This window comes from Anolis sagrei, chromosome 2 (assembly GCF_037176765.1).
Source record: "Anolis sagrei isolate rAnoSag1 chromosome 2, rAnoSag1.mat, whole genome shotgun sequence".
Classification (NCBI taxonomy): Eukaryota; Metazoa; Chordata; class Lepidosauria; order Squamata; family Dactyloidae; genus Anolis; species Anolis sagrei.
This window is the reverse complement of record NC_090022.1, coordinates 100,780,767-100,807,732: the sequence shown is the minus strand read 5'-3', so window position 1 is coordinate 100,807,732 and position 26,966 is coordinate 100,780,767. Positions and strand designations below refer to the sequence as shown.

General features: G+C 40.2%; 1 protein-coding gene across 1 annotated transcript in view; it reads left to right on the top strand.

Annotated features, from left to right (window-relative positions):
- Positions 1-26,300, top strand: part of ERGIC1 (endoplasmic reticulum-golgi intermediate compartment 1) — a 94,648-nt gene extending 68,348 nt beyond the window's left edge. The window contains 5 exon segments of the mRNA XM_060765108.2: positions 3,088-3,192; positions 8,220-8,280; positions 12,197-12,297; positions 14,587-14,709; positions 23,473-26,300. Of these exon segments, the coding sequence (XP_060621091.2) occupies positions 3,088-3,192; positions 8,220-8,280; positions 12,197-12,297; positions 14,587-14,709; positions 23,473-23,580 (498 nt within the window). The 3' untranslated portion in view covers positions 23,581-26,300.
- Positions 26,301-26,966: the final 666 nt, after the last annotated feature.

Here is a 26,966-nt window from a genome sequence, read left to right as displayed (position 1 = left end):
CATGAAATTTATGAGGCCACCATAAGTGGACAGGCAATTTGAATGTATGAACACACATACATACAGATAAAATGTAGAAGAGAGATAATTTTTACTCTTAAAATGTAAAAGATTCACTAAAAACTCCTTTGAGATTAAAAGATCCCTTTTGGAGAAGTATCTTACATTATAGTCAGCCCTCCACATTCGATGGTGTTAGGGGTAGAGGATCCCCACAAAAGTGAAAAAAAACTGCAAATATAAAAGCTATTTTTATCTGAAAGAATGCCTTTTTGGGAATCTCTAGGTCCTTTTGTCTGATTATATGGGCAATGTCTACTGAAAGTACTTTGGTGAGGCTTACAAATGCATAGAGGAGTGCTCTCTCCTGGAATATCTAAGTTCTACAGAATGTCTCTCTGATCAGCTTCTGGCAGAAGTTATGCTGAAACCTAGAGATTACATATTAATTAGATCTGTGAATAATCAAATCTGCAAAAGTCAGAACCTACAAATGTGGAGAGCGGATAGTATGATGGGAAAAGGTTCCATTGTGCATTTAAATACATTATTTGCTCAAACAGGCCTGCTGATATCTTATATTAAAATAGTCCTCTCTAACACATGTGCAGGCATGGTAAGATGGAAGGAGACAAATATTGGGAACAATGTGGAGCCTAGGAGCTCTTTGCTAGGAAAAATGACAGGACAGAGTACCATAGTTATGATGAGTAGATAAATTTACAAGGTAGGTATTGCAGTCCATTCTAACCAGTGGCAGGTTGCTACATGTTCTCCCCAGCTGTGTATCCGGTTAGGAAGGACTGATCTTCCATGGCTGTAAACCAGGCATGGACAAACTCTAGCCCTCCAGGTGTTTTGGACTTCAACTCCTATAATTCCTAACCGCCGGTAGGCTGCTATAAACCATCCTTTTGAGCAGAGCCTAACAAGCAGCTTCTTCTTGATCCTGTTTCATTCCTGGAGAATGGGAAGGAACCCATTAAACTAGTCAGTTTTGCAGCTAGAATTGAGGACGATACTCATATTTTAATGCTTGCAAGGATCTGCTTGAGAAAGAAGCTGGCCAGAGTGATGAGCTGAATTGAGCCTTTCCCACTGTAGATCAACATATGAGCATGAACAGTAGTCTGCTGTTTGATGTGACAGACTGAGCATGGACTTGCAAGCATTGTGTTCCTCACTGCTGTGTTAGCTTTCGAGATGTGCAAGAGTTGACTGGGATCAGAAGCTTGAAAGACTGGATGGGAGAAGGAGGAGCAGAAAAGAGGGGCCTTTAGGCAACCTGTGGCCTATGGGCAGCCCTTAGTGCAGTGTTTGAAACTCTCCCAAGCTCTCAGACCCATAATACAGATTTTTAAAATTTCAGACTATGTTTGGGGAGTGATTTCTCTTTGCCTAACAGCGAGCCCAGTGAGGCAAAGGCCCCCCAAACCACCTGAAAATACACTTGCTTGCAAACTCCCCAAAAGAAGAATGTCAACTAAAAGTCAGCCAAAATGATAGCCACATCATTTCACTCAATCACATTGAAATGTGCCAGTCCATCCTGCCTGATGGAGAGGGATGGGGCGATGGCACCCCTGTCTTAAACCAAAGACATCTATGGGCTTGGCTGCTATGATTAGGGAGGAAGATTACTTGTTCTTACCATCAGATGATTTTATAATGTATATATATAACCTTATTCTTACCATCTAGAAAATTAATTGAATTAACTATAGTTGTTCTTGTATGTAATCAGTAGGGTGTTCAAGTACTACAGTAGTGTCTCGCTTACCAACCTTCACTCATCCAATGTTCGGTATTATCCAACGCAGTCTGCCTGTTTCAGTACTTTGCAATGTTTTGGTGCTAAATTCATAAGTACAGTAATTGCTACATAACGTTACCATGTATTGAACTGCTTTTTCTGTCAATTTGTTGTAAAACATGATGTTTTGTTGCTTAATTTGTAAAATCATAACGTAATTTAACGTATAATAGACTTTTCCTCAATCCCTCCTTATTATCCAACATTTTCGCTTATCCAACATTCTGCCGGATATGTTGGATAAGTGAGACTCTACTGTACTAATAAATGTATGAAATAAGGCATATGAAATCAGACTTAATGAATTGGGCTGATACCTACTGCGGCGACCTTCTGTATAGCTTAGCTTTATCTTTTGCAGTACGTTGCTAACATTAACACCTCAAGGCTATGTAAGAAGCCCAAGTAGCTTGAAAGCATACACATATAGATTTACACTCTCACTCCCCTTCGTTGCCTGCTTAATGTAATCATGTTTTTCTTAAAACATTTCATGACGCACTTCCATTTGTAGGAAATAAAATGTTGAGTCTGATCATTTGCATATATATAGTCAATCATTTGTTCATTTATTTAAAATTGGCGTCCTTTTCTAGCCCTTCATTGTATACCCAGCTATAGTAATCTACTGCAGATCCTTTCCAATAACCATGTGATTTAGTCTTTTAGGCATAATAGAGTGGCATCACCAAGGTTGGTGTCACCCAGTGTGGTAGCTCATATCATCACCTTCCATACTGGATCACACACTCCATAGTAATGTTTTTACAAATATTAAAGTTACTCATAAATCGTAATTCCCATATATCAGTGAAAACAATAATGTGTGCTTATAACGCTTGCAGGCACAACCATATAATTCAATTGTTATTGTATATGGGCAATAATGACAGCTCTGACCAGAGTGCATATGTAGCAGGGGGTTCAAAAGGTAATTTCACATATAGCTTTAGACTATTAGGTATATAAATACAGTACATGTAAGGTGGGCTTACAAAAATGTTTTTTACAGGAATATTTTTTATTAAAAATAATAAATAAATTTCTACTGAAACTGCAGAGGATGACATCCATTGCATTCTGCACTCCCTGCACTTTCCTGGTGATGTAACTGATCAGAATTTTTTTGGTCTGAATTTCAGCCATTAGTTGGTGCTAGATGTAAAAGGCCCAAATGATAGAAGTCTTCAAAAGCTTTTTGTTTCCGATCATACAGCTAAGTCACTACTTAGAGCTTTAATTCTAATAAATGGTGAACTCTTGCTTCCGTTTAGATTCCAGGTAACTTTCATGTTTCAACACACAGTGCCACTGCACAGCCTCAGAACCCTGACATGACACATGTCATCCACAGACTATCTTTTGGTGACCAGTTACAGGTGAGTCTTGGGAGGTAGAGCTTAAGAGGGTGGAAGAGAAGCCATAATTGCTAAAGCACACTTCACTGTATTTTTCCAAGTGTTTTTGCCAAAAAAGGCAGCCAAGTGGAAAGAGGCTACATTGTCAGCCTGAAATATCATTTCAGTATTTACTGTATTAGGTGACAGTATTGGGGAAAGGTCTGCTCTGTTGCATATTTAATATTATAATATGTGGGATGAGCATGTACGTACAAATGTGGATTGTAAGATAGAAATCCACTTCCATATGCAGGATTTGTGACTTAGAATGAGCACATTTGTATGTGTCCTTTTCATCTGTCAAATACAGCTGCACGAACTAGGTTGTTATGCAATTAAGTGCAATTTGGAATGCTGGCTTACAGCAGGAAAGAAGCAGGAGTGGATCAAGATGGAAACTAAACAGACTGCCTCATCTGGGAAAGAATTGTCATTCAAGAACTGCATTCTTTAAAAAAAACACATTCAAACACATTAAAGAAAACAGAATCTGTTCACTTAAAGAATGAAGCTTGTGCTAAAATTATTTTAAATTATTGAAAGCACTTGGTTCAGTCAATGCAGTTTGATCTCTGCTCATTCATATTTGCTTGTGTAAGCTCACTGTAGTTTTCATGCTGGTTTCATATAGTTTGCATGGTGGCTGCTCACAACAAATTTGGGTACTTTGATCACATTGCAGTCTATTGGCTGGATGGAAGAGCTCTTCATAAGGATATGTACTCTATATGAATTGCTGATCGTGGAAATGTTTGGAGAAATTTGTAACACTTTTTTCTTTCATTAAAAAATGGAGGTTCTAGGCAGCTTTCCCTTACCTGACATCTCTCTATTTTTGGTGAAATGTGCCCTCTCTTCATTTCTTGCTGAGTTGCTTATGCTTAGCATAGAAATGTCAACTGGGAGAAAAGAGAAGAAAAATACCTAACTCTTTTAGTGTACTGCTTATCAAACATAACATACCAGTTTCTCTGGTCAAACTCTGCCAGGAATTTACTTGCTTACTTTATTTTTAATCTGCTTTTCTTCCAGTATAGGGACTGAAGATGGCTAGCAATAAATATAACACAAAGCAAACTAAAACAATGTAAATGCATTAAAATGCCAAATTAAAAATAAATAATGTGTGTCATTAAAACTATTAAACATAAAAAAATCAAAACGCATTAAAACAGCACATCAGTGCCAAAATCCTAATACTGTCACCACAAAAGCCTGTCTCTCGTCAGTCTATAATTGCAGAGGAACGTTTTCACTTGCCTACAAAAGGCAATCAGAGACGGTCACCCTGGTCTCTCTTGGGAGAGAGCTACAGAGTCTGGGAGCCACTGAAAAGGCCCTCTTTTTGTTCTCACCAAACAAGCTTCAGAGGGTGGTGGGACAGAGAGAAGGCAATTTCAAGATGTTCTTAAAGGATATAAAAAGAGATGCAGTCCTCAAAAAAAAAAACAACAACAACAACAACAACCTGGATCCAAGCTGTATAGGGCTTTATAGATCAAAACCAGCACTTTTAATTGTGCCCGGAAAGGGGTTGGTAACCAGTAGAATTGTTGCAACAGGAGAGTTGTGTGCTCCCTGTAGCCAGCCTCATTCAGCAGTCGGCTGCTGTTCTTTGGACCAGCTGAAGTTCCTAAGCACTCTTCAAACACAGTTCCACACAGAGTGCATTACAGTCATTCAGCCGGGATGTAACAAAGGCATGTACCACCGTGGCCAGATCTGACTTTTGTTTAGAATGGGCACAGTTGGTGCACTAGCTTTAATTGTGCAAATGCACCCCTGGCCACTGCTGATACCTGGGCTTCCAGGTTCAGAGCTGGAGTACCTCCAGCCTGCAAACCTCAGTTTTCAGAGGGACTGTAGTTGCCATCTAACACAAACTGACTCCCTATTCCCAGATCTATATTTTGACTGACCAGGAACATCTCTGTCTTTTCTGGATTAAATTTCAGTTTGTTTGCCATCATCCGGTTCATTACAGCTCCCAGGCACCTGTTTAGCACAGGAATTAGGTAGAAAGGAAACCTAGTGGTTTCATGTAGATATTAAACATTAAGCATGGAAGGACAAGACTAAACCAGGGACTCCACAGGCCAATGGTCAAAGAGTCAGGAATCCCCCAGCAGCACCTACTGAGAACATCCCTCCAGGAAAGAACAGAGCCACTTGAAAGCAGCACCATCCAGGCTGCATCCCCACAGGCAACTCAGAAGAATACAATGGTTAAAAGCTTCTGTCTACAAATTTAGAACTATTAATCAGTGAGCACCTTTGGTGTCCCTGTGGAATACCAGATTAGGGAAGACTGTTGCTACTTCTTCTCTTTACTTTGCTCTCCTCTTTCGGAGAGCAAAGTAAAAAAATGATTTGTCATGTCTCCTCACTCAAATCAAGACAGATTGAAGAAAAACATGTGGCTGCCTACTGGTAGTAATGGGTGTCATCTGAAGAGCTGGATATTGTTACATAACTCATGGTTTCTCTATGCGGGTGGATCACTGCACTCCACCTTCTGTAACCTACTTTCAAAGGTTCCATGCAGTTGTAGTAATACTTTTTTTCTCCACGCCTACTCACCATGCATGCTAGCTATGCTTCTTACACCATAATCTCTGCAGTTTTGGATTCTCCATATAAGTGTTTCATTATATTTCATTACACTTAATCCGGCATCCAGAGAGGCATTAAGATATTAGCATATTCATTACATTTTAACAACTATACATAATAGGATAAAAGCACTCTGGCTGTGTGTTAATGGGGAGACTGTACCTCCTGGCCAGTAGAGTGTCCAGACCATAGCATTTGAGGAGATGTATTGTTTTTCTTCACAAACAAGATGAAAACTGCTTCCAAATATCAATATAAATTCACTGTGTTGTGGTAACTGTAGGTTTAATTTCAGAACACACTTTAGTTTTCAGATTTTCAACAAAAATATGCCATTTAGTATGAAACTAAATTCAAAACAAGGATAAAATTAGGGGCCGTTTCTGGGTGGAAAGACGTTTCTGGATGGAAAGCACCGGAGGTGGGTGGGCACAGAAGCCTGAAGTCTAGACTCCATAAAGACATGTTCAATCTAGCAATATCTTTTCTGGGATCATCTAGAATTCCCGGATGTAGTCGCTCTCCGCTGGACAAGTTCCAGCTTGTCAATATCTCTCTTGAACTGTGGTTCCCAGAACTGGACACAGTATTCCAGGTGAGGTCTAACCAAAGCCGAATAGAGAGGCACCATGACTTCTCTTGATCTAGACACTATACTCCTTTTGATGCAGCCCAAAATCCCATTGGCTTTTTTAGCTGCTGCATCGTATTGTTGGCTCATGTTCAACTTCTGGTCTAATAAGACTCACACGTACAGTTGTCAAGCCATGTGTTTCCCAGGTGTGAAATAGATCTTGAAATTTTAGTTCCATGAGATCTTTCACGATACATAGTATTAATGTACAATATGACCATTAGACATACAGTAGATTAGAAATAGTAAAGCAGGCCCAACTGTAATTACTGAACCAGCAGCATTATTGAAAAGCTTTCGTGTTCCAAGATTTGTAAGTCTGTTTTCTCCATGCCTCAAGAGTTAATGGTTAGTAGGCAAGATTTCATTATGTAATGTTCAGACACACCCCTGAAACAGATGTTGACCTGAATATGTTAACCCTCCAAATTGGTTTCAGAGAACCCGCATTGCCTGTACACATTCTTAATCTGAACCTTCCCGAAGTTTCATGTCTATATATCCACCCTTCCATTCCTGGTAATCACAGTCCCTTGTTTGTTTTCCTCTTTGAAATATTCTGACATAAAGAAATTACAACAGGCTACTCAACCCATCTTCTTGCAGTGGTGATTTACACCAAGGCAGGCTCTTTGTCTGGCATGTTGTTGTTGTTTGTTTCAATTGGCAGCGGCTCTCTAGTATCTCACCATTTGCATCTCATCCATGTTTTTTTAGCAGAGAAGTTTGGGACTGAACCTGAGGATGTCTTCATGCAGGACTTGTGCTCTAATATTGAAATTTGACCTTTCCCCTTTCATTTGGAATAGTATAGCCAATGTGGTCATACCCATAAAGCATGAATGGCTGCTCCAATGATGTCTGTGTTGGTTAACTGTGCAGTCTCAACATTGGATGAGTTCATCTGAGACAGTTCAGTTTCCAGAGAATCAGAAAAAGAGAAGCTTTTTTGTTATTTTTTTGACATGCTTGAAGATTTGAAATTTTAATTTGAATCTAATGCTGTCCTGAACAAACACTTCTACATTATGACAAATGGCATAGTCCAGATATTGTGTCCAGCTTCATATTGCAAGGTGGACTCCCTTAGCTCATAGAGCTGGGCTGTTATTACTTTTGATTACAAAGAAGAGGGAGCAGGCTTGTTTTTTGCTGCCTGGATTCGGAGCAATGGGTTCAAATTCCACCTGAATATTAAGAAGAACTTCCTGACTGTGAGAACTGTTCAACAGTGGAACTCTCTACCTTGAAGAATGGTGAAAGTTCCTTCCTTACAGGCTTTTAAACAGAGACTGGATAGCCATCTGTCAGGGGTGCTTTGATTGTGTTTTTTCAGCATAGCAGGGTGTTGGACTAAATGGCCCATTTGGTCTCTTCCAACTCTACTCTTTGATTCTATGACACTAAGTTTTAATAAGTTTTTAAAATTATTTTGTGTTAGTTTTTATATATTAACCATTATAAACCTTCAGAAACAGGGTAAAAAAGTAATTACCTGAAGGCCTGTAGTTGTGCTGAGAGGCTTCAGTGCAGTGTATTTAATTTGGGAGAACTGTATAAATGTGAGAAACTTGCTCCGCAGTGAAGATGAATGGTATGTCAAGTAACATGTGAATTGCAGTAAGAACTGAACAGGTTCATTCTCTCACTTGCTTCCAGTTTCCACTTGCAATGTAAGAGCATTCAGTCTTCAAGCTGATTTATACTTGAAGCTTGAACATACAGATTTAAGTATGTTTTGCATTTTTTCCCTCTCTAGGCCCAGAAGGTTCGTGGATCTTTCAATGCATTGGAAGGGGCAGACAAGCTCAGCTCAAACCGTAAGTGTCCCCTCTGTCTGTTAGGGCCTTGTTCAGTATCATTTTTAAAAATCCTTGGTTCAGGATACCCATAGGAACTAAATTGGTTGGTTTTGCTTGTGTCACTTTGGAGTACTTTTTAATGAGGCCATGCTCTCGACCCCACCGCTATCACAAGTGAGGTTGGTGGGGACAAGGAGCAGGGCCTTCTCAGTGGTGGCCCCTCACCTGTGGAACTCACTCCTGGGGGAAATTAGGTCATCAACTTCCCTCCTCTCCTTCAGGAGGAAAGTAAAGACATGGTTGTGGGACCAGGCCTTTGGGCAATCTGACAACTAAATAAGGACAATCAGACGATTATGACTGACAGGACTGACAAAGTGGAATTGGAAACTGGACTATGAGATGGCGAACGCTGACCGTTAATGAGGTGTAATTGGTTTTTAGTAGTTTTATTGGCTTTATTGGTTTTATTGTTATATGCAGAAACTGTTTGTTAACTGTTAATTGCTGCTAGATTGTTTTATACTACTGTTATGTGATGTCGGCATCGAATTGTGCCTTTGTAAGCCACCCTGAGTCCCCTCTGGGGTGAGAAGGGCGGGGTAGAAGTAACCGAAATAATAATAATAAATAATAATAATAATGATACGAATAATGTTAATAAAATACTGCATTGCCCTGAAAGCTACATAGGACAACGGGAGTTAAAATGTGGATGGAAGACCATCAGGGATCTCCAAGTAGAGTTAGGAAATGAGTGGTTGCCTGAAACTCTGGAGAGCTGCAGTCTGTCAAGGATGGCAACATCAAATCAGATGGGCCAGTGGATTGACTTTGCATAAGGCAATTTCCTGTATCTGAATATAACAGTAGCCAAAGGGACTTGGCACATAACAATTTGCTTTGTCTTTCCCGGGTGATAGAAGACATCAGGTTCAAAAGGTCCACAGTTTACCTATAATAAAAAAGTACAGAAATGTCCTTATAAATGTGTTTCCTTTGAAGAGTTCTCATAGAAAAGCAGCTCATATGTATTAGAAACTGACCAACTGAACACAGAAAGGAAACGTGGAGGACAATGAGAAGGTAAACTGTAAGGGCTTTTATGTAGTCTGTATCATTACCATTGACTGATCTGAGCCATTTTGGAATAAAATAATAATCCTTGCCTCAGCTGGATGCCTTGGCATTTCCTTTCACTTATTGACTATCATGATTTTTATTTAACTGGAGATGTAGCATCTTCCTACACCATTCTTATTCCCTTGTTACGACAGAGTATTTCCCTCTCTGCTCTGTGAAGATCTCTTTCAAAGGCCCCTTTCTCCAGGAGATTATTGTAAGCAGTCCAGGAACCTACTGTCACGGGTTGTTGAACAAGTCGTAGTTCTACTCCAGACTTGATCTCTCCCAGAAATGAATGTTTGTTTGTTTGTTTATAGTATTTCTGTGTCACTCCCAAGGTCTCCCAATACAACAAACACATAAAAATAAATTCAAACAATGCAAATATATAATATTTTAAAACATGTTAGAATACTCTTTAAAATTACTAAAAGAGGTCTAAAAGCAGTCCTAGAATCCAGTTGTAAAACAGTCAAAACAGCAATTTCAAACATTAAATGCCCTGCAGAACAACACTGTTTTGAATACCTGCTAGAGCAGTGGTTCTCATCCTGTGGGTCCCCAGATGTTTTGGCCTACTACTCCAGAAATCCAGCCAGTTTACTAGCTGTTAGGATTTCTGGAAGTTGAAGGCCAAAACTTTTGGGAACCCACATTTGCTAGAGGCTTAAAAATCATGAAGAGCACTTCCAGACAGGGCCTATATCCCAGGATCTGATCCCAGGTTTTCTGCTTTAAACTGGATTATATGAGTCTGCACTGCCAGATAATCTGGGATAAACAGAAAACGTGGGATCAGATCCTGAGAAATTGTGCCTGTCTGGAAGGGCCCGAAGTCAACATAACTTCCTTCGATAGGGAGCTTCACAGTCAAAGTGCTGCTACAGAGAAAGCTCTGATACATCCAAGCAGCCCATACTTCAGGAAATAGAGCCCGACTGCTCAACAACAAAAACCTAACTTAATGAGTTTTGGGACATACAACAAGACCTCATTTGAAGATCTCAAATTTCTTGCAGATTCATATGTGAGAAGATGATTTTTTTGATACCTTGGCTCCAAGTCATTTACAGCATTTTAGAGCAAATTGAAAGCCAGTGTAGTTCATGCAGGATTTCTGCAATGCACGCCTGACACTATGGCATAAGCTTCTATGGCCAGACCTGTCTTTCCTAAGAAGTGGTGCAGTTGGTGCACCAGCCGAAGCTTGACAAAGGCACTGCAGAGTAACCGGCTTTCAGAAGTGCAGAATCCAAAAGCATCCCTAAGTTTACAAACCTGATCTTTTGGAGGGAGAGCCATCCCATCCAGAACTAGCTATAATAGCTAGTCCTAGCGTGGTTTTCTTACTGACCAGCAGGACTGAATTTAAACTTCGTCTATCCACTTACATCATCCTTTACTTCATTCAGACAGTGATTTAGTACGACCACAGCATACCTGATGTTGGTTATAAAAGAGTGATACAGCTGGATATCATCAACATGGAGATGACACCGACATCCAGAAGGTCCAAATGAATTTTTAAAAAATAGCTTCATGTAAATGTTGAAAATTATATAGGACCATATTGATCCCTGCGGAACCCCATAGGTTGATGGCCAAAAGCTGAACAACAGTGTCCAGGCACCATCTCTGGCAAGATTCAACCAAGAAAGACCAGAAACACTGCAAAGCAGTGCCCTGAGATCCCATATTAGACAGATGATCCAGATAGATACCATGGTTGATGGTTTCAAATGTATCTGACAACCAAAAGGGACTCATTCTTCTGTCACATTCCCAGTGTAGGTCTTTCACCAAGGGGACCAAGATTGTTTCTGTTCCACAACCAGCTCTGAATCCAGATTTGAATAGGTTCAGTTAATCTGTTTCATCCAAGAAAGCCTGTCACTACTTGCTCCAGGACCTTCCTTAGAAAAGGGAAATTAGAGATTGGTTTATAGTTACCCAATGAGATGGGATGTGGTGAAGGGGTTTTTTTCCCAACAAAGGCCTTACAATTGCTTCTTTTGGGGAGGTTATAGGAGGCCTCTATCTAGATGAATTTACAGCCTCTTGATTAGTCTTTTTCTGGCAGCTTTAATTAGTCAGGATGGACATGGATGTAACAGAAAAATAGTTAGCCTCACCTCTCCAAGCAACTCGGCAATATGGATATTCTGATCAACCTGAAACTCATCCATCAAAAATGGACAAGCACCCGCCTCAGTCGCCGTTCCAACTCTACCTTCAAAATGGCATCTACGTCAAAAGGAATCTGATCTCTGTCTATCTGTCCATCCATTCATCTGCCATTAAGCACTTTCTGTCAAACTTAAATAGAGTTGTGTGAGGACCTTCCAGCGTCTGGCCAAAGTAGCCTTTTATAGTACACTGAAAAGGTGCAATGAATGCTGTGGAACAGTTGGAGGTTCTAAATCAGTGGTTCTCAACCTGTGGGTCCCCAAGTGTTTTGGCCTACAACTCCCAGAAATCCCAGCCAGTTTACCAGCTGTTAGGATTTCTGGGAGTTGAAGGCCAAAAGATCTGGGGACCCACAGGTTGAGAACCACTGTTCTAGGTAAAGTGTGCAGCACCTACCGAAAACTTGGTTTGTGTTTGTAGGAGTCCTCTGAAACATTCTAATAAAGGTTATATACGGGGTTTTGCCCTGCTAAGAATGAGGGTAGCACAGGGAAGAGTAGGCCAATTTAGATTCAAGACTTACAATTAATTTGGAGAGGGGCTATATTCTCTATCATGTATCTATGTTGTGATGTTTCCATTTTTTAATATGAACATATCCTACTTTTTACCCGTAACTCAGCCCTTGCATCACACGATTATATACTGAAGATTGTTCCCACTGTGTATGAAGACATGAGTGGAAAACAGCAGTACCCATTTCAATATACTGTCGCTAATAAGGTAAGGATAGCCACATATTTTTCTAGAAAAGCTCAAGAAATGTTAATTGGAGAGACCTTGAGAGTTGCAAGTCCCATTACCACTGTTGATCTTCCGCAGAGCTTGCTGCGCTCAAACTGAGGGCAATAGCGGCTCCTGCTGGTCACGTGGAACAGTGAAAAGAAACAGAAGAAACAGAAGAATCAAGAGCTACTAGAACTGTCTGAGATTTTTTTTTCTTTTTCTTTTTGCAAATTCTGTCCTGATGTATTGTGCATATTGGGCTATCATACTTTGTAGACATTCCAATCCAGTGCTCTGCTAAAAAAATCAAAATATGTAGAAAAATATGTTTATACTACCATGTTATGAAAGAAATATATGTTTAGTCATGTAATGTACTTGCGGATTTTAGTGTAGAATACTTACAGTAAGCAGAAGCAGTATGGAATAGTACAGATGAAATGGGGAAATGGTACAAACTGGAAAAAAATTACTCATCTCTACTTCTTCTTTTGCAACAATGTGCTGTAAACGCATGGGTGGGTTACTGTACATGAGGGTATTTGTAAATTTCCAGTCCTGTGACTTAATTTTTTGTTGGTTATCATCTCTATAAAAAGAAATGTAATGAGGTGAGTGCGAAGCAAAATGGCTTTATTTGTAGTGAGGAAGTAAACTGTACATTTTGTTATAGTTATTCTTTCATTGGTCAAGTTTGTGCAGCTTGGGTAGATAAACCACACCCAGTACCTAAATATGCAGTCAGCATGCATATTCATTACAGCATGTTGGATTGCTCAAAAGTTTTTCTGTTCTAAAATATATAAAAGAAAACATCTCTTAAAATGCTCAATTCTTTAATCTGAACATTTATTGAACTATACAGAGCGCAGGTTCTGTTAGAGAATTTAGAAAAACAAGCCTATTGCTTCACAGAGCCGTGTTGTGCAAGTAGCAGTGAGTTAGATTGTTTTCCTCTGAAACTTAAAAAGCTTAGTTTTCTGTATTCCTTCTTTTTTCCCCTTTTAAAATGTTTATTTACCTCATGTCAAAATCATTGAAGAAAATAGCTTATCTAAAACTGATAAAATAAAGGTATCTCAAGCTGCTCAATAGTTTTAGACCAAAAACAGGCAACAGCAACCACATTGTCTGTAGGTTTAAACTGTTCTTCCTCTATGCATGAGGCAGGGCATTGTGGACAAGCATACAGATGTGGAATTGTTTGTTCTGCTCCACAATCGCACAAGGTGGAGGATTCTTCTAGGTAGTGCCATTTTGCCAGGTTGTCTTTTGATCTGCCCACTCATTTTTGAGTGTGTTCAGGGACTTACAAATTGGCCATTTTTGGTTTGCCAGGGCAGACCCTCACTGGAGGGGGGGGGGGGGACATCCAGTTGTAATTGCCTGATTTTGCTGCCCATAGGGTTATTCTTGCTATTGCTGGGGGAACATTAAGAGGAGTGGTGGTTCTCGTGAAGCTTTTCCTTGATTTGAGTCTACTGGGGGGAGGCTGATAGCCATACAGTGGGTGGCTTTCACAGTGTTCAACCTTATTTCTCTCGCAATTGGCAGCAACTTCCTGTCACACATCAGGGGGGCGATGCCAGCTTGTCTTTCAACAGGTGTAGGTTTAAGACATCTTCTGATTATTCTACATGTCTCATTTAGTACTATATTCACCTGGTTCACGTTTTTTAATTATAATGTTTTGAATTGTTTTTGAATCCTGTTTGAATTGTTTTTGAATTGTTTTTAATCCTGATATTTCATGCTAGAAATTGATATCAATGAAATAAACCTGTGTAGATTTCCTAGGCCAAGAATACAAAAAATTCTGCCTGCATCCTCTTAGTATTTTTCCAAATTTATTTGGCAAACAACCCCAGCTTGTTTGGCTCTGAAGTTATTCCAATTGGGGTCTTATATTGGACACCTTTATCACTTCTAGCCACTGGAAACTAGAAGGGAGGAAAATCTTTAGAGTGCATATTTTACAGGGCTGCCTGACATTTTCTCTCTTCCTTTTCCTATGCCCAGAAGCTTATTAGTACTATTTTTCTGGAGAGGGAAATGGCACATAAAACATCAAATCATTGGGTAGGAGCCAGATTTAGTCTTACCTAGATGAAATGAAACTCACAACTTACTTGACTTCTTTGATTTCAGTGGGTCTGCTTTAAGTGTGCATAAGTCTAGTACCATAGCATTGTCTTGAAGGCAAGAAGCAGGTGTAAATGGAGTATTCTTAGATATCTGATGTTCATGGCTACTGCTTTTCATCCCTTCCCTACTTCCTCCTTCTAGGAGTATGTGGTGTACAGCCATACAGGACGCATCACTCCAGCTATCTGGTTCCGTTATGACCTGACTCCCATCACATTGAAATATATAGAAAGGCGGCAGCCTTTGTACAGATTTATCACAACAGTAAGTTGCTGTGATCTTTTTTCTACTTTTAACTTGGTTTTATATTTTCCCAAATGTGTTCAGCAGAGCTCATGTGAAAGCTGTGTCAGAAAAGAACCACAATGCTGAAGTCTCACCCATTTGGAGCTGGAAAGGGTTTTAGTGGTTTCTCCTAACTGTTGGAAGATAGGGTTGCCCCCTGATTGCTCAAGGGAAACCTAAGAGCTGCCTGTGGACCCATCTATACAGGCATGAAAACACATAAGAAAGTGGGATAAAAGAGGGGGTGGCTACAAAACACACCCCCATAATGCACACTCGATTGTGGAACGGCATGGAAAACATGTGATAAAAAGTTTGAATAAAATCCAAGACCAGGCGGAGAATGCACTGCTACAGAAGATTGTATATTCCAGGGCTCCCCAAAAATGAGAGTACTTTGTGGTACACTGGTGTAAACTGCTCCAGTATTTATCCTCATTATAAAATCCTGAAACAGCCAACAGATGTGATGTAAACAGATGGAGCCATGGACATGCAGGTGGCTAAATGGAAGCATGAGAGGAAAGCAATTCCCATGAAAACTCTCTCCAACCATTCCTTTGTTCTCAATTCTTGCGTATTACTTAATGAAAATGAAGCTTAAAATTACACAGTGGGCACCAGCATGTCGCAGGCAAGTGACCCCAAAGGGAAATGGGGTTCAAGAGAGCAAACTTGGAGGTACCAAGAGTAAGGGTGAGGAGAAACAATGACAGAAAATCTGCTTGTGCACATTAGTTATATTTGCATCAATGCTGCAATATTAGCAAAATGCTTATGAGATGCAACACATCTTGGAGAGTCATTAGGGAAAAAATTAAAGGAAATCTTCAGGCAGATGTCCCGCCATAGCTTTTGTGGTTCCATTAAATCCACATTAACCAGACCTTTGTGGACAACATGGGACCATTTAGCAGGACTAATGAGTTCGTGTATGAACTTTCCTTCAGGTACCAAGATTTTTAAACCCACTTTGCTACTCTGGATTGACTGATTATGTGGAAGGGTCCTAAATTGACCATGATAATCCCTTAATTCTTGGAAGAATTGTTTGACTGATTTGTGCATTTCAAATTGATAAGATTATCTGTTGTGGGTTCCTGCCAAAGTTGGATATTTTGAGATAACTTCCCTTTCACTGAAACAGGACACTGGAACAGTTTGTCATCTTTCATTCAGGTTTTAAATCTTACTCTAACTTGCTTTCTACTGCCCCCTGCTTTTCACTGCTTTCCTTGTGGTGGTATTATACAAACGTCTACACAAATGACTCTTGAAGTTTGCAGTATGTACAAGGAAAGGGAGAACTACATGATTCTGCACTACAATAGACAATAGTCTGACTTTACTTTTCAAAAACTGTATCTTTCCTTTTTGAACTATTATATAGTATTTGAGCAATAGAAGACAACCTAATGTTTTCAAATTGAAACTATCACAGGACAAAGTCCATAGATTGCATTTAGAGAACCAGATGGTATCTTAGACTAAAAGTAAATAAAGTCATAACTTATATTTGAGAAAATAATGTGTGTTCTAAATATTCTTGTGAATCTCAGTGGAAACTCCTGTTTAAATTAATGACTTTTTCCATATCCTGTAGCCTCACTATACCCTTGGGTGGATCAAAGTTTGTGAGCATATTTCATAAATGCTTCCTTTTTTCTGTCTGCTTCCTTTATCTTAAAGGTTTCTAGATGTACAAACCATGTGAAAATTCTTTGGTGTGACTTCCCCCTACACGTTATTATCTGGAATCACAAACATGTAAAAAAGTGTGGAAATGTTATTTGTTTACATGATTTACATGCTTGATGGGGAGAGCAAGACCATATCTGCTATCCCCATCTCTCACGCTTTTGGCAGAAGAGGAGAAAGGATTGTCCTCAGGGAAACCTGAAGAATATACCAAGACACTATCATATAGAAACCTTATGGTGCTGGATGCCAGGTCACAGGGCACATTCAGATCTTACTCTCAAGGTGTGGGCAGCAGAGGGTTAGGGCTGCTGGCATATCCAAGTGAGTCCAATAGTTACAGTTACTTGTTATCGCAGTACTCCCAACAGTACTAAGATTTACTTGGATCTTATGAAATTAAGGGATTATAAAGTGGCAAGTCTGGCTGTTTACTTCCATATTTCAGAGCATAGTGCAATTGCTAAAAATTCTAATTCCTAGAAGGAATCAAATTCAAAATTTTAAATCAAACCAGAAACTTTGGATATATCATTTTAACTCATGCAACACTATCCCTTTACCATACTCTTCACACTCCCATTGGTCCTCTGCTTTGTTTGCTTCCTTATTTGTCTTGAAGTGCATGCTAATCAGAGACCAATGTAGTTTGACTCCACTTTAACTGCCATAGTTTGATGAAGTTCTAGCCCTCTGTGACAGAAAAGGCTAGAGACCTTGTAAAACTTCAACTCCTATGAATCTGTAGCATTGAGCCATGGCAGATAAAGTAGTGTCTCAGATTGCTAATTCGACAGTGTATATGCACCCCAGGTGAACTTCCTGCCACCCCCTGTAGAAAGAAAGAGGAAGAGGCCTTTGGCAGGTTGGTCTGCGGCTTCTGTTTAGAGGTTGTAACCAATGCCTTTCTTGTTTGTCCCTTTCTCTTCTTTCCTGCCACTCTTAGAATCTGCACTGGCTGGGAATTAGAGCTGCTCTGTACAAGTGTTGCCTACCATTTGCCCTTGCTGTTCCTTGATATTTGTTTTGTCCCCATGATACATTTATGTTGCCTATACCCTGCATCCCAGCAAAGCAAGAACTCAGAGCTTTGAGGCTTAAGTTCTTCATCCAGGTGACAACTTTAGCCTTTAGTACAGTTTTGGTTCACTCCCGGTAAAAAATCTCTTGCTTAATGCAAGCAGTCCTTTCATAGAGTTGCTGTGAATTTTCCGGGCTCTATGGCCATGTTCCAGAAACATGGTCATACAGCTCGGAAACATGGTTGCATGACCATGTTCCATGTTCCTGGAACATGGCTATACAGCCTGGAAAACTCACAGCAACCCAGTGATTCTAGCCATGAAGGCCTTCATTATATTTGTTTTTTCCCCCCAACAAAACAAACAATGCCTTGTATGTACTATCTTTACATTTCAACTGTATTGAGACAGCAGGCACATGTTTTCCCAGCATAGAGTATTAAGATCTGTTTGGATGTTCATTTGTCATTAAATTAAGATCCTTTCTAGGATTGAAACTAGAGTGCTCCAGATACTGCTGCTTTAGAATCCCTTTCAGTCCTGCTAGTGACACTCCATCCTGACATCATCCGTGCCATCCCAGCCTTTAGTAGCATCTCTAGTGCCTTTCTGCATCCTGGTTGCCCTGGAGACTGGCTAGTCGTCATCACTGAGAAGAGGCCACAGCCTTGTAGCCCAGACAGGGATTATCCACTTGTGGCAGCTGGAGTTATTGTCAAGTAGGGCTAGCCTCAGAAGCCTCCTCGATCTGGTTAAGCAACAGATGCTTGGCTGAAAAGCTACAAAAGAAGTTTGTGGAAAGAGCACCTGCTGCTCCTTTGTTAAACAGCTTGCTTATCAGGCTACAGCCATGCAACGGTCACAGAAACACTGGAAGTTTTTGTAAGTGGGTTTGTATGAGCATAGGTGGGGAAAAGATCTTGCCAGGCTGGGAAAAATTTTGGCCAGTTTGGAAATGTAAAACATTTCTATTGTTACCTTAAAGAGACTTACTATTTAGCATTGTTCTCTGTGAAAGCTTTGAAGCACGGCTGTCAAGAAGAATAATATTAAACTGAAGTATTTCTGATCAGTCAGGTGGACCCTGGTAAGATATTTGATTGCAGGAGAAGCAACAGAAAGGTATGGATTGTCCATTTTGGATTTAGCTTCCATTATGTTTCTAAATTACCTTTGGCCTGCAGAAGAACTGCTGGCAAAACAGTGGATTAAGAAGCAGTGTTTTAAAATAAATATTGCTTTCTTCACATATCTAGTAGTTATAAACAAGAGGTAAAGGAAATTAACTACCAAGTTGCCTCTGCCTTTGATTTGAGGATGATATCTGCTCACATATTTTGTGTGACCTGTTTTGTTTTGGTTTTTTTTTACAAGAAACTCAGAGCAGCGTAGCTGATAAGACTGTTGTCAGGCAATATACAGTCATGACTGCTTATTTCCCATGCAATGAGCTTTTTAGCTTTGGAAGGAAAATGGAACCACTGAACCTAGGCAACTTGTACATATGGAGGAGGGGGCCTCCTTAGTGCTCTCTTATTAAATCAAGATATAAAACATTTTTAAAACTGGGAGCATCTAGGCTTTTTACAGTAAGAACAAGAGAGATGAAACTTCCAGCGTAATGCTGAATACAAAAGACATATACTCTGCTTTCTTAATGGGCTGCATGAGTGGGGAGCAGAGTCACATGCATGACAAAATAATGAAGTATTTGCTTTATTTGGGAAGCACTTAATTTCTAGTAAAAAATAAAGGATTCCCTTGACATTAAGGCTAGTCATGTCTGACTGTGAGGGGTAGTGCTCATCTCCATTTCTAAGCTGAAGAGCCGGCATTGTCCATAGACACCTCCGAAGTCATATGGCCAGCATGACTGCATGGAGCGCTGTTACCTTCCCGCAGAAGTGGTACCTACTGATCGACTCACATTTGTATATTTTTGAATTGTTAGGCTGGAAGAAGTTGGGCCTAACAGCGGGAGCTCACTTTGCTCCCCGGATTTGAACTGCCAAGATTTCGGTCAGCAAGTTCAGCAGCTCAGTGGTTTAACCTGCTGCGACACCAGGGGGGCCCTACCTACTTTCTACCTAATGGGGAGGGGGACAGAAAAGGGGCCTGAATAAAGAATGAGGGACATTTATTTTTCCTGCAGGCAGACATATCTGTTTCTGTTGCATGGCAGCAGGCCAGTGGCAGAGAGGGGCATGGGTGGGTGGCCACCTCTTTCTCAGTATATTCTCTCTCATCCACATTTAGGCACACATACAAGGCACTGAATGAAAAAGGGGGAGGTGTCTTCTTTCACTTAAAAAAATCCTTCTCTGTAGTAGAATGTCTTGAAATAGATGGCAAGATTTATGTTTTACTTTGGTTCAGACCCTGGGAAAAGCAGTATTCACTCTGAGGGAGCAAGGAATTGGGGCCCCCTCTACACTGCCATATAATCAAGGTTATCAAAGCAGATAATCCAGTTTATCTGCTTTGAACTTGATTTTATGAGTCTACACTGTCATATAATCCAGTTCAAAGCAGATAATCTGGATTTTATATGGCAGTAATGAAGTGACCTGAGATGATGTTGTTAATGCAGTCCTGCCATAGGGTCTGCTCAGCAAGATTTATTCAGGGGAGATTTGCCATTTCCTCTAAAACTGAAAGGGAGTGACTTGCCCATGGTCAAGCAAAGACCTGAATCCATGTCTCCTATTCCAGTACTCAAACCACTACAACGTGTTGAGTTGCACAGTATTATTTCAGTTTCAGTGTCCACTGGTCATCTGACGTACATGTGCAGCCAGTCAAAAGAAGTACACTGATGCCATGTATCAGATTTTTCTGTTTTTAGTTAGTAAGACCTTGGTAGATTAAACAATTGTATTTCTTATTTTCTGGGACCTGTACTAAGGGGATTCTCTGGCAGAAGTTATTTAATTTCCCTTTTTCAAAAAAAAAGTCTTTCACCTGCTCCCTCATACCTTCTTTCACCATTTGGTTCTACCTTTTTTGCCTACACCAAAATCAAAAAGATTTAAGTGCATGCAGTAGAGGAAGAGATGCCAGGTACATGTGAGTCATAAACAGCAGGACAGAGCTGTACAAATGAATACTTTTTCTCTGCTTATTTTCTTCTTCTTGTACTTGCTGTGAAGTCATATTTTCCTTCCCTCGTTGCACAAAATACATTCCTTTCCCTTCTTTCAGTAAAAGACCTCCTGTGTCAGCTGATCTAACTCTTGAAGAAAGACTAGATCAAGGATAGGGCAAAGTTATAACTAAACCCATTTCTTTTTTAAGGTAATAATAGTACAAGTATTGCTTTTTCTGCACTTTTTGTGGTCTGATTCCCCAGATTGTCAGCTGTGCTTTGAAAAAAAAAAGCATTTGCTTTGCCTTTCTGTCATGGAAATCATCTTCCAGTTTCACTGAGCTCACTGGACACAAATATCTGAGTTAAAAATACACTTCAAAATGACCAATTTCTTCCTTGTTGCTATTTCTGCTAATTGCTATTAAAATCTGTCCACTCATATTACCCAGTTCTCTTTCTAGCTTAGCCTCTCTTCTCATAAACAACCATCTCTGTGTCAGAGGCTAAGAGATCTATGTGGAAAACAGCAGGAAAAATTAGCTACCTTAGAATATGTTTGTATATTATACTTAATTAGGAATGAATCCCATCATATTCAATGGGATGTAAACCCAGATAATATGTCTAAGGGGCTAATATACTGTAATGGTTTAGTGTTTGACTAGAATGCTGGGAAACCAGGTTTGAAATCGTCATTTGGCCATGGAAACTCATTGAGTGTCATCACAGTCTAGGTCAGAGGTGTCAAATTTGTAACCTTCATGTGTTTGGGACCCTAACTCCCAGAAGCCCCAGCGAGTTTGTCCAGTAATCAGGAATTCTGGGAGCTGAAGTCCAAAACACCTGGAGAGCCACAGGTTTGACACATCTGATCTAAGTCCATGAAGAAGGCAATGACAAAGCCCCTTTGTCAAGAAGTTTTGAAGTTACAAGAGTAGAGGAAATTTCAATTAAACTTTAGAAGGGCCGTATTGACAGTCGGAGTGGCCCAGAAATGGAACCAATTGAGAGGTAAAGGACAAAAGTCTCCTTCTTTGATTGTCCTCAACTGGGGATGGTCTAGCTAGAGATCCTGCATTGAGCAGTGGGTTAGGCTCGATAGTCTATGTGGCCCCTTTCAATTTGATTCTGTAACTTTAGGCTTCATGATCTAGTGGCTGAACTGATCTCACCACAAATAACATTATCTTCCCCTCTCACTGTGCGATACATAAGATTATGATTACTGTGCTCTACTGGAGATGCTCTAGCTCAGTGATTCTCAACCAATGGGTCCCCAGATGTTTTGGCCTTCAACTTCCAGAAATCCTAACAGCTAGTAAACTGGCTGGGGTTTCTGGGAGTTGTAGGCCAAAACACCTGGGGACCCACAGGTTGAGAACCACTTCTCTAACTGGAGATTCTGCATTAAGCAGGAGTTGGACAGACCCTAACAAATCACCACCAATGCATTTGAGCCACTTCAGTTCTGCTTCTCTCATTGGTTGTGTAAGTTAATAGATAGCACTTCTAAGATTCAATCTTGATCCTGGATTTCAAAATCCTCTGCAGGGATTTAAAAGTGGCCAGAGTGTGCTATGATCACTGATAGTTGCCTCCTGACAGACAACCTGGGTGGCACATGATATCTGTAACCTTTATGTTAGATAGGAAAGGGAGCACAATAAGCACAAATCAGTCTCTCTATACTAGCTTTCTCACTGCTAAGAAAGGCTCCCAGAGGCATGTGTTTAGTGTGGCAGATCCGCTGTCCAAAGAGGATATCGGTTCATTGCACAGATTGTCTTTCTAAGGTTTAGTTCCCTCTTCCTTCCAAAGATGCACCTTACCACAAGATCCATGCTCTCCCTGGCAGCCTGTGCATGGGAAGCATTGTCATAGCACTGAAGATATCATCTATATTCCTCTCTGCATCTCTTAATATCTCCAAAGCTCAGACCTGCCGCCAACAAACAGGACCTCATTACATCAAACACCCACACAGTGTCTACCTCACAAATAGATACGTGTGAAACTCGTACACCACTTAACTTTCTCCCTTAATAGCAGGATGTTGATCTATATGGTTTGTTTATTTGAGAAATAGGATGTTGGGGGCCAAATGGAAAGTTGCTGTTCTAGCCTCCTTGCTCTAACTAGACTGCTTATGTGACATTTTATCACTGGCATTGGAATTACTGTAATTGTTGCTCAAGGCTTCCTTGTGCTTAGCAAATTCTGAAAAGAAAGGGATGCAATTCAGTACAGAAAGAACATCAACAATTGCCATTGGGTGCTGATTTAATCCAAGCAATGACTGTCATACCGAGTACTGAGAGCCAAGTGAAATCATATGCTGTATGTCTGGTGGGTTCATTGGGGAATATCTACAGTGTAGGATTAATGCAGCTGGACACTGATTTAACTGTCATGGCTCAGAGCTATAGGCTGATGGGAACTGGACTTTTGCAAAGTCTTTAGGCTTCTCTGCCAAAGAGTGCTGGTGCCTCACCAAACTACAAATCCCAGGATTCCATAGCACTAAGCCAAGGCAGTCAGTGTGGGGCTGACAGTGTAGATGCATCCCTATTCAAAAGCAAGGGGCAGACAAAGATAAAGAGCAGAAAACTGAGGAAAATCAAGAGGTGAGGGAATTAGATCAGGAACATGTTTTAGCAGAGCATGTAGAAAGATAGTAAGCTATGCTATTTAATAAAAGGCTTTTGATGAAGAAGGAGGTCAAATTGCTAGACATGGATGTGGAAAGCAAAGTTTAAATTCACACTCAGTTCAGTCAGTGACTACCTTCTGCCTCACTTTCACCCATCTAAAAACAGCTACATAGAAACTAAAATCCAAGGACTACTGTTACAGATAAGGAGAACCATCTTAGTCATTTTTGAGGGGGGGGGGGAAGACAAATTAACTCTCTCTCTCTCTCTTTTCATGTATCAGATTTGTGCCATCATTGGAGGGACGTTCACCGTGGCTGGTATTCTTGACTCCTGCATTTTCTCTGCCTCTGAAGCCTGGAAGAAGATCCAGCTGGGGAAGATACAGTAGGAAAGCATCTCTCTGTCCGGTTCTGTGAGAAGAAACAAAGAATGAGAAGCCCACAGCTATCTTTCTTTCCCTATTGGTTTAGTTGATACATGTAACATTGAGTTAGTGCTTTGATAGTCTTTTAAAGCAGTAATTGAAACAAAAACAAAATAAACTACCCCTATACCAATCCAATCCACCCTAAGTATCTTGAGGTTAACTGTGTTAGCAAACAGATATTTAAAAGATAGAAAGAAGTGTTAGTCTGTTTCACCATTAAAGGGAGAAGGGAGGAGGAAGAGAGAGGAGTGTTGTGGCATTTCTAACCAGTCATATTTTAATATCCCCAAAGTGTCAAATAAAATAAAATCCTTATTTTAACATAAGTAAACAAAACAATTATTTTAATATAAACAAATTACTTATTTTAACATTAGCTTTTGTGGATTACAATCCACTTTTTCAGATGCACTGATGGAGTGTTACACTGTGTGCATAGTACTCTATATATTAGGCTTGTGCACTGATTTGGTTTGGTCAGACCCATCGGCCAGTTCTGCTTGTTCAGCTTATTCAGCTGACTGCCCCCAGTGGTGCAGTGGGTTAAAGCACTGAGCTGCTGAACTTGTTGATCGAAAGGTCGCAGGTTCGATTCCGGGGAGCAGCGTGAGCTTCCACTGTCAGCACTAGCTTCTGCCAACCTAGCAGTTCGAAAACATATAAATGTGAGTAGATCAATAGGTACTGCTCCGGCGGGAAGGTAATGGCACTCCATGCAGTCATGCCGGCCACATGACCTTGGAGGTGTCTACGGACAACGCTGGCTCTTCGGCTTAGAAATGGAGATGAGCACCACACCCCAGAGTCAGACATGACTGGACTTAATGTCAGGGGACTACCTACCTAACAATAAGGGCTCAGCTGCCATGTTTGTTTGTTTTTTGGCTGAAATGTCCCACCTGGCTGCAGGTGCAGTTTCTTCCCTTCTGTTTGGGAACACATCGTGCATGCTTTCTTAAACCCATTCTTCAAGCCAGGCTCCTTTGAAAGGAAGAGAGGAATGGGCCCCAGGAAGGGTGCTTCCTTAACCCCATCCCTCAGCTCAGGCCCCCCAGAAAGGAAGAAAGGAAAGGGTCCCAGGAACAGAAAGGGGAGCCTTGAAAGTTCCTCATTCCAACCAATGGGCTAGATCTTTCCGGATCTTTCAGCTGCCTAACTGAAAAGAGATTTTTCCATTAGTCGATTTTCATGAGTCACCCGAAAACAGATCTGGGTACCCAACAAAATTTGGATACCAAAAATGGATCGCCCTCCAGCCAAATTACACAAGCCTACTATATATGTATCTATTGTGAAGGATTTGTTCTCAAGAGGAAATCAAACACATTAAGGGAAATGACATGCAAATATTTTTGGGGGGGGGCAGTGCCTGAAAAGTTTTTTTTTTAGAGATGCTCTTGACAAGTGATAGTGTTAAATAGGATAAATATTAACAGTACCTGATTCCATAACAAAATTAGAGAACAGTTAATTTTTTTGACTCTTTGAGGTTATTAAAATATCTCAGCCAACTGACTATCCAGTCTTGAGTGTTTACAGATAGCATAAAGTACCTGAAAACTTGAACATAATGAATGAGATGAGATTATAAGAGTCTGGCTTTGTATAAGAGAGGGAGCTTCTATAAGACTCGTTCAAAGCCTTTGATGTACGAAGAATTCAAGTAACCTGGACAGGAAAGACGTGTGTCTTCCATATATGCAGAACAGATAAGATGTTGCCCTCGCTATGAGGAATCCCAATACTTGCACACCACCTTCAATGGTACACCATCTCCAGTTTTAATTTGCTAATACTTTCCAGACTGACAGCCAAAAAGGCAAAGGAATATTATTATTTGATGCCTAAGATACTGGCATAGCATTTTGAGGAACAGGACAAAGTTGCTGCACAGAGATTTTCCTACTGATATATTTCAATCTGAAGCATATAACAATAGGTTTTTCACTCCCAAAGAAGAGTCCTGGGAAGCAGAACTTTTATCAAGTATTTTTTTATAGACTGTCAACATAGGGAACTAAAATAGGATATTTCCACAGACCTCAAATAGCCCTTTGTTATATGAACCAACTGATAATATTACATGCTTTGTATGTTTTATGCTACCTGGGACTGCATACACATCTACTATGTGTTTTCTAGGTTTTGCTGCACTTCTTAAAACAAACACTAAGAACGCTCATGTTACAATTTGGAGAAAAGCATTATTCTACAGTTGGAACAGTGTGTGGTCCTATAAGGGTTGCCTTTTTAAAAAAAACAAATGTGTGTCAAATTGATACAGTGTGACTAAGTAACTTTGGCCCAGATGTATTTCAAAGTATAATTCTGTGTATGTTTTTTGTCAGTAAATCCCAATCAATTCAGTGGGGCTCATTCTTAAAGAAATATCAGATTACAGTCTCAATCTGTCCAGTAAAATTCACGGTTTTGGTATAGGGAAGATAGTTGGTTTTTGTCTGTTAAAAGTAGTATGGATTTTTTTTTCATTATCTCTTTCTTTCCTGATTTTTTTTTCTATCCCTAGATTTTCCCCTACTTTTCTTATGAAATATCTTGCTACCTTGGTGTAAAACTGGATTTTATAAATTCCTGTATCTTGTTTAATATTTGGATGGATTTTATACATTTTTTTCATTCGCAAAAATCAAGTTGAAAATAATACATGTGTGTCGTTTCAATGTTGTGTATTATTTGGGCATTGGGTTCTGGGTGGTGCTACTTTTCGCATCTTGAAATAAGGATCGGTCCTTATGAGGATAGTTTAGAACAAAAATAGACTACATAGGTATTTGAAAAGCCTCTGGTTTTTAAAATCACATGTCTTGAAGCGTACAGCCACTTTGAAACCTTTCAAGGTTTCTATTTTAAATGAAGTAGCCACCAACTGAGTTTGAGGGGCAATTTTGCTAAATTTCATATTAAGAGTCGGAAGCGACTGAACGAATAAACAACAACAATCAAGCACTTGTTGTTCATTCATTCAGGTACTTCTGACTCTTCGTGATCTCATGGACCAGCCCACGCCGGAGCTCCATGTCAGCCGTCACCACCCCCAGCTCCTTCAGAGTCAAGCCAGTCACTTCAAGGATATCATCCATCCATCTTGTTCTTGGTTGCCCCCTCTTCCTTTTTCCTTCCATTTCCCCCAGCATCGTTATCTTCTCCAAGCTTTCTTGTCTAGCGTTTACAGGCCGCAAGCACTTACAGGCAGATTATGCTGGGACAAGTGTATGTGTTGTAAAACATAAGGTACTTTTACTAAAAAAATAAGAGTCTGCACTTCAAATTCATGCTCTGCTACTAGTGAGGTCCCAGCCCATCTATGTCAAATCACTGTTAACACT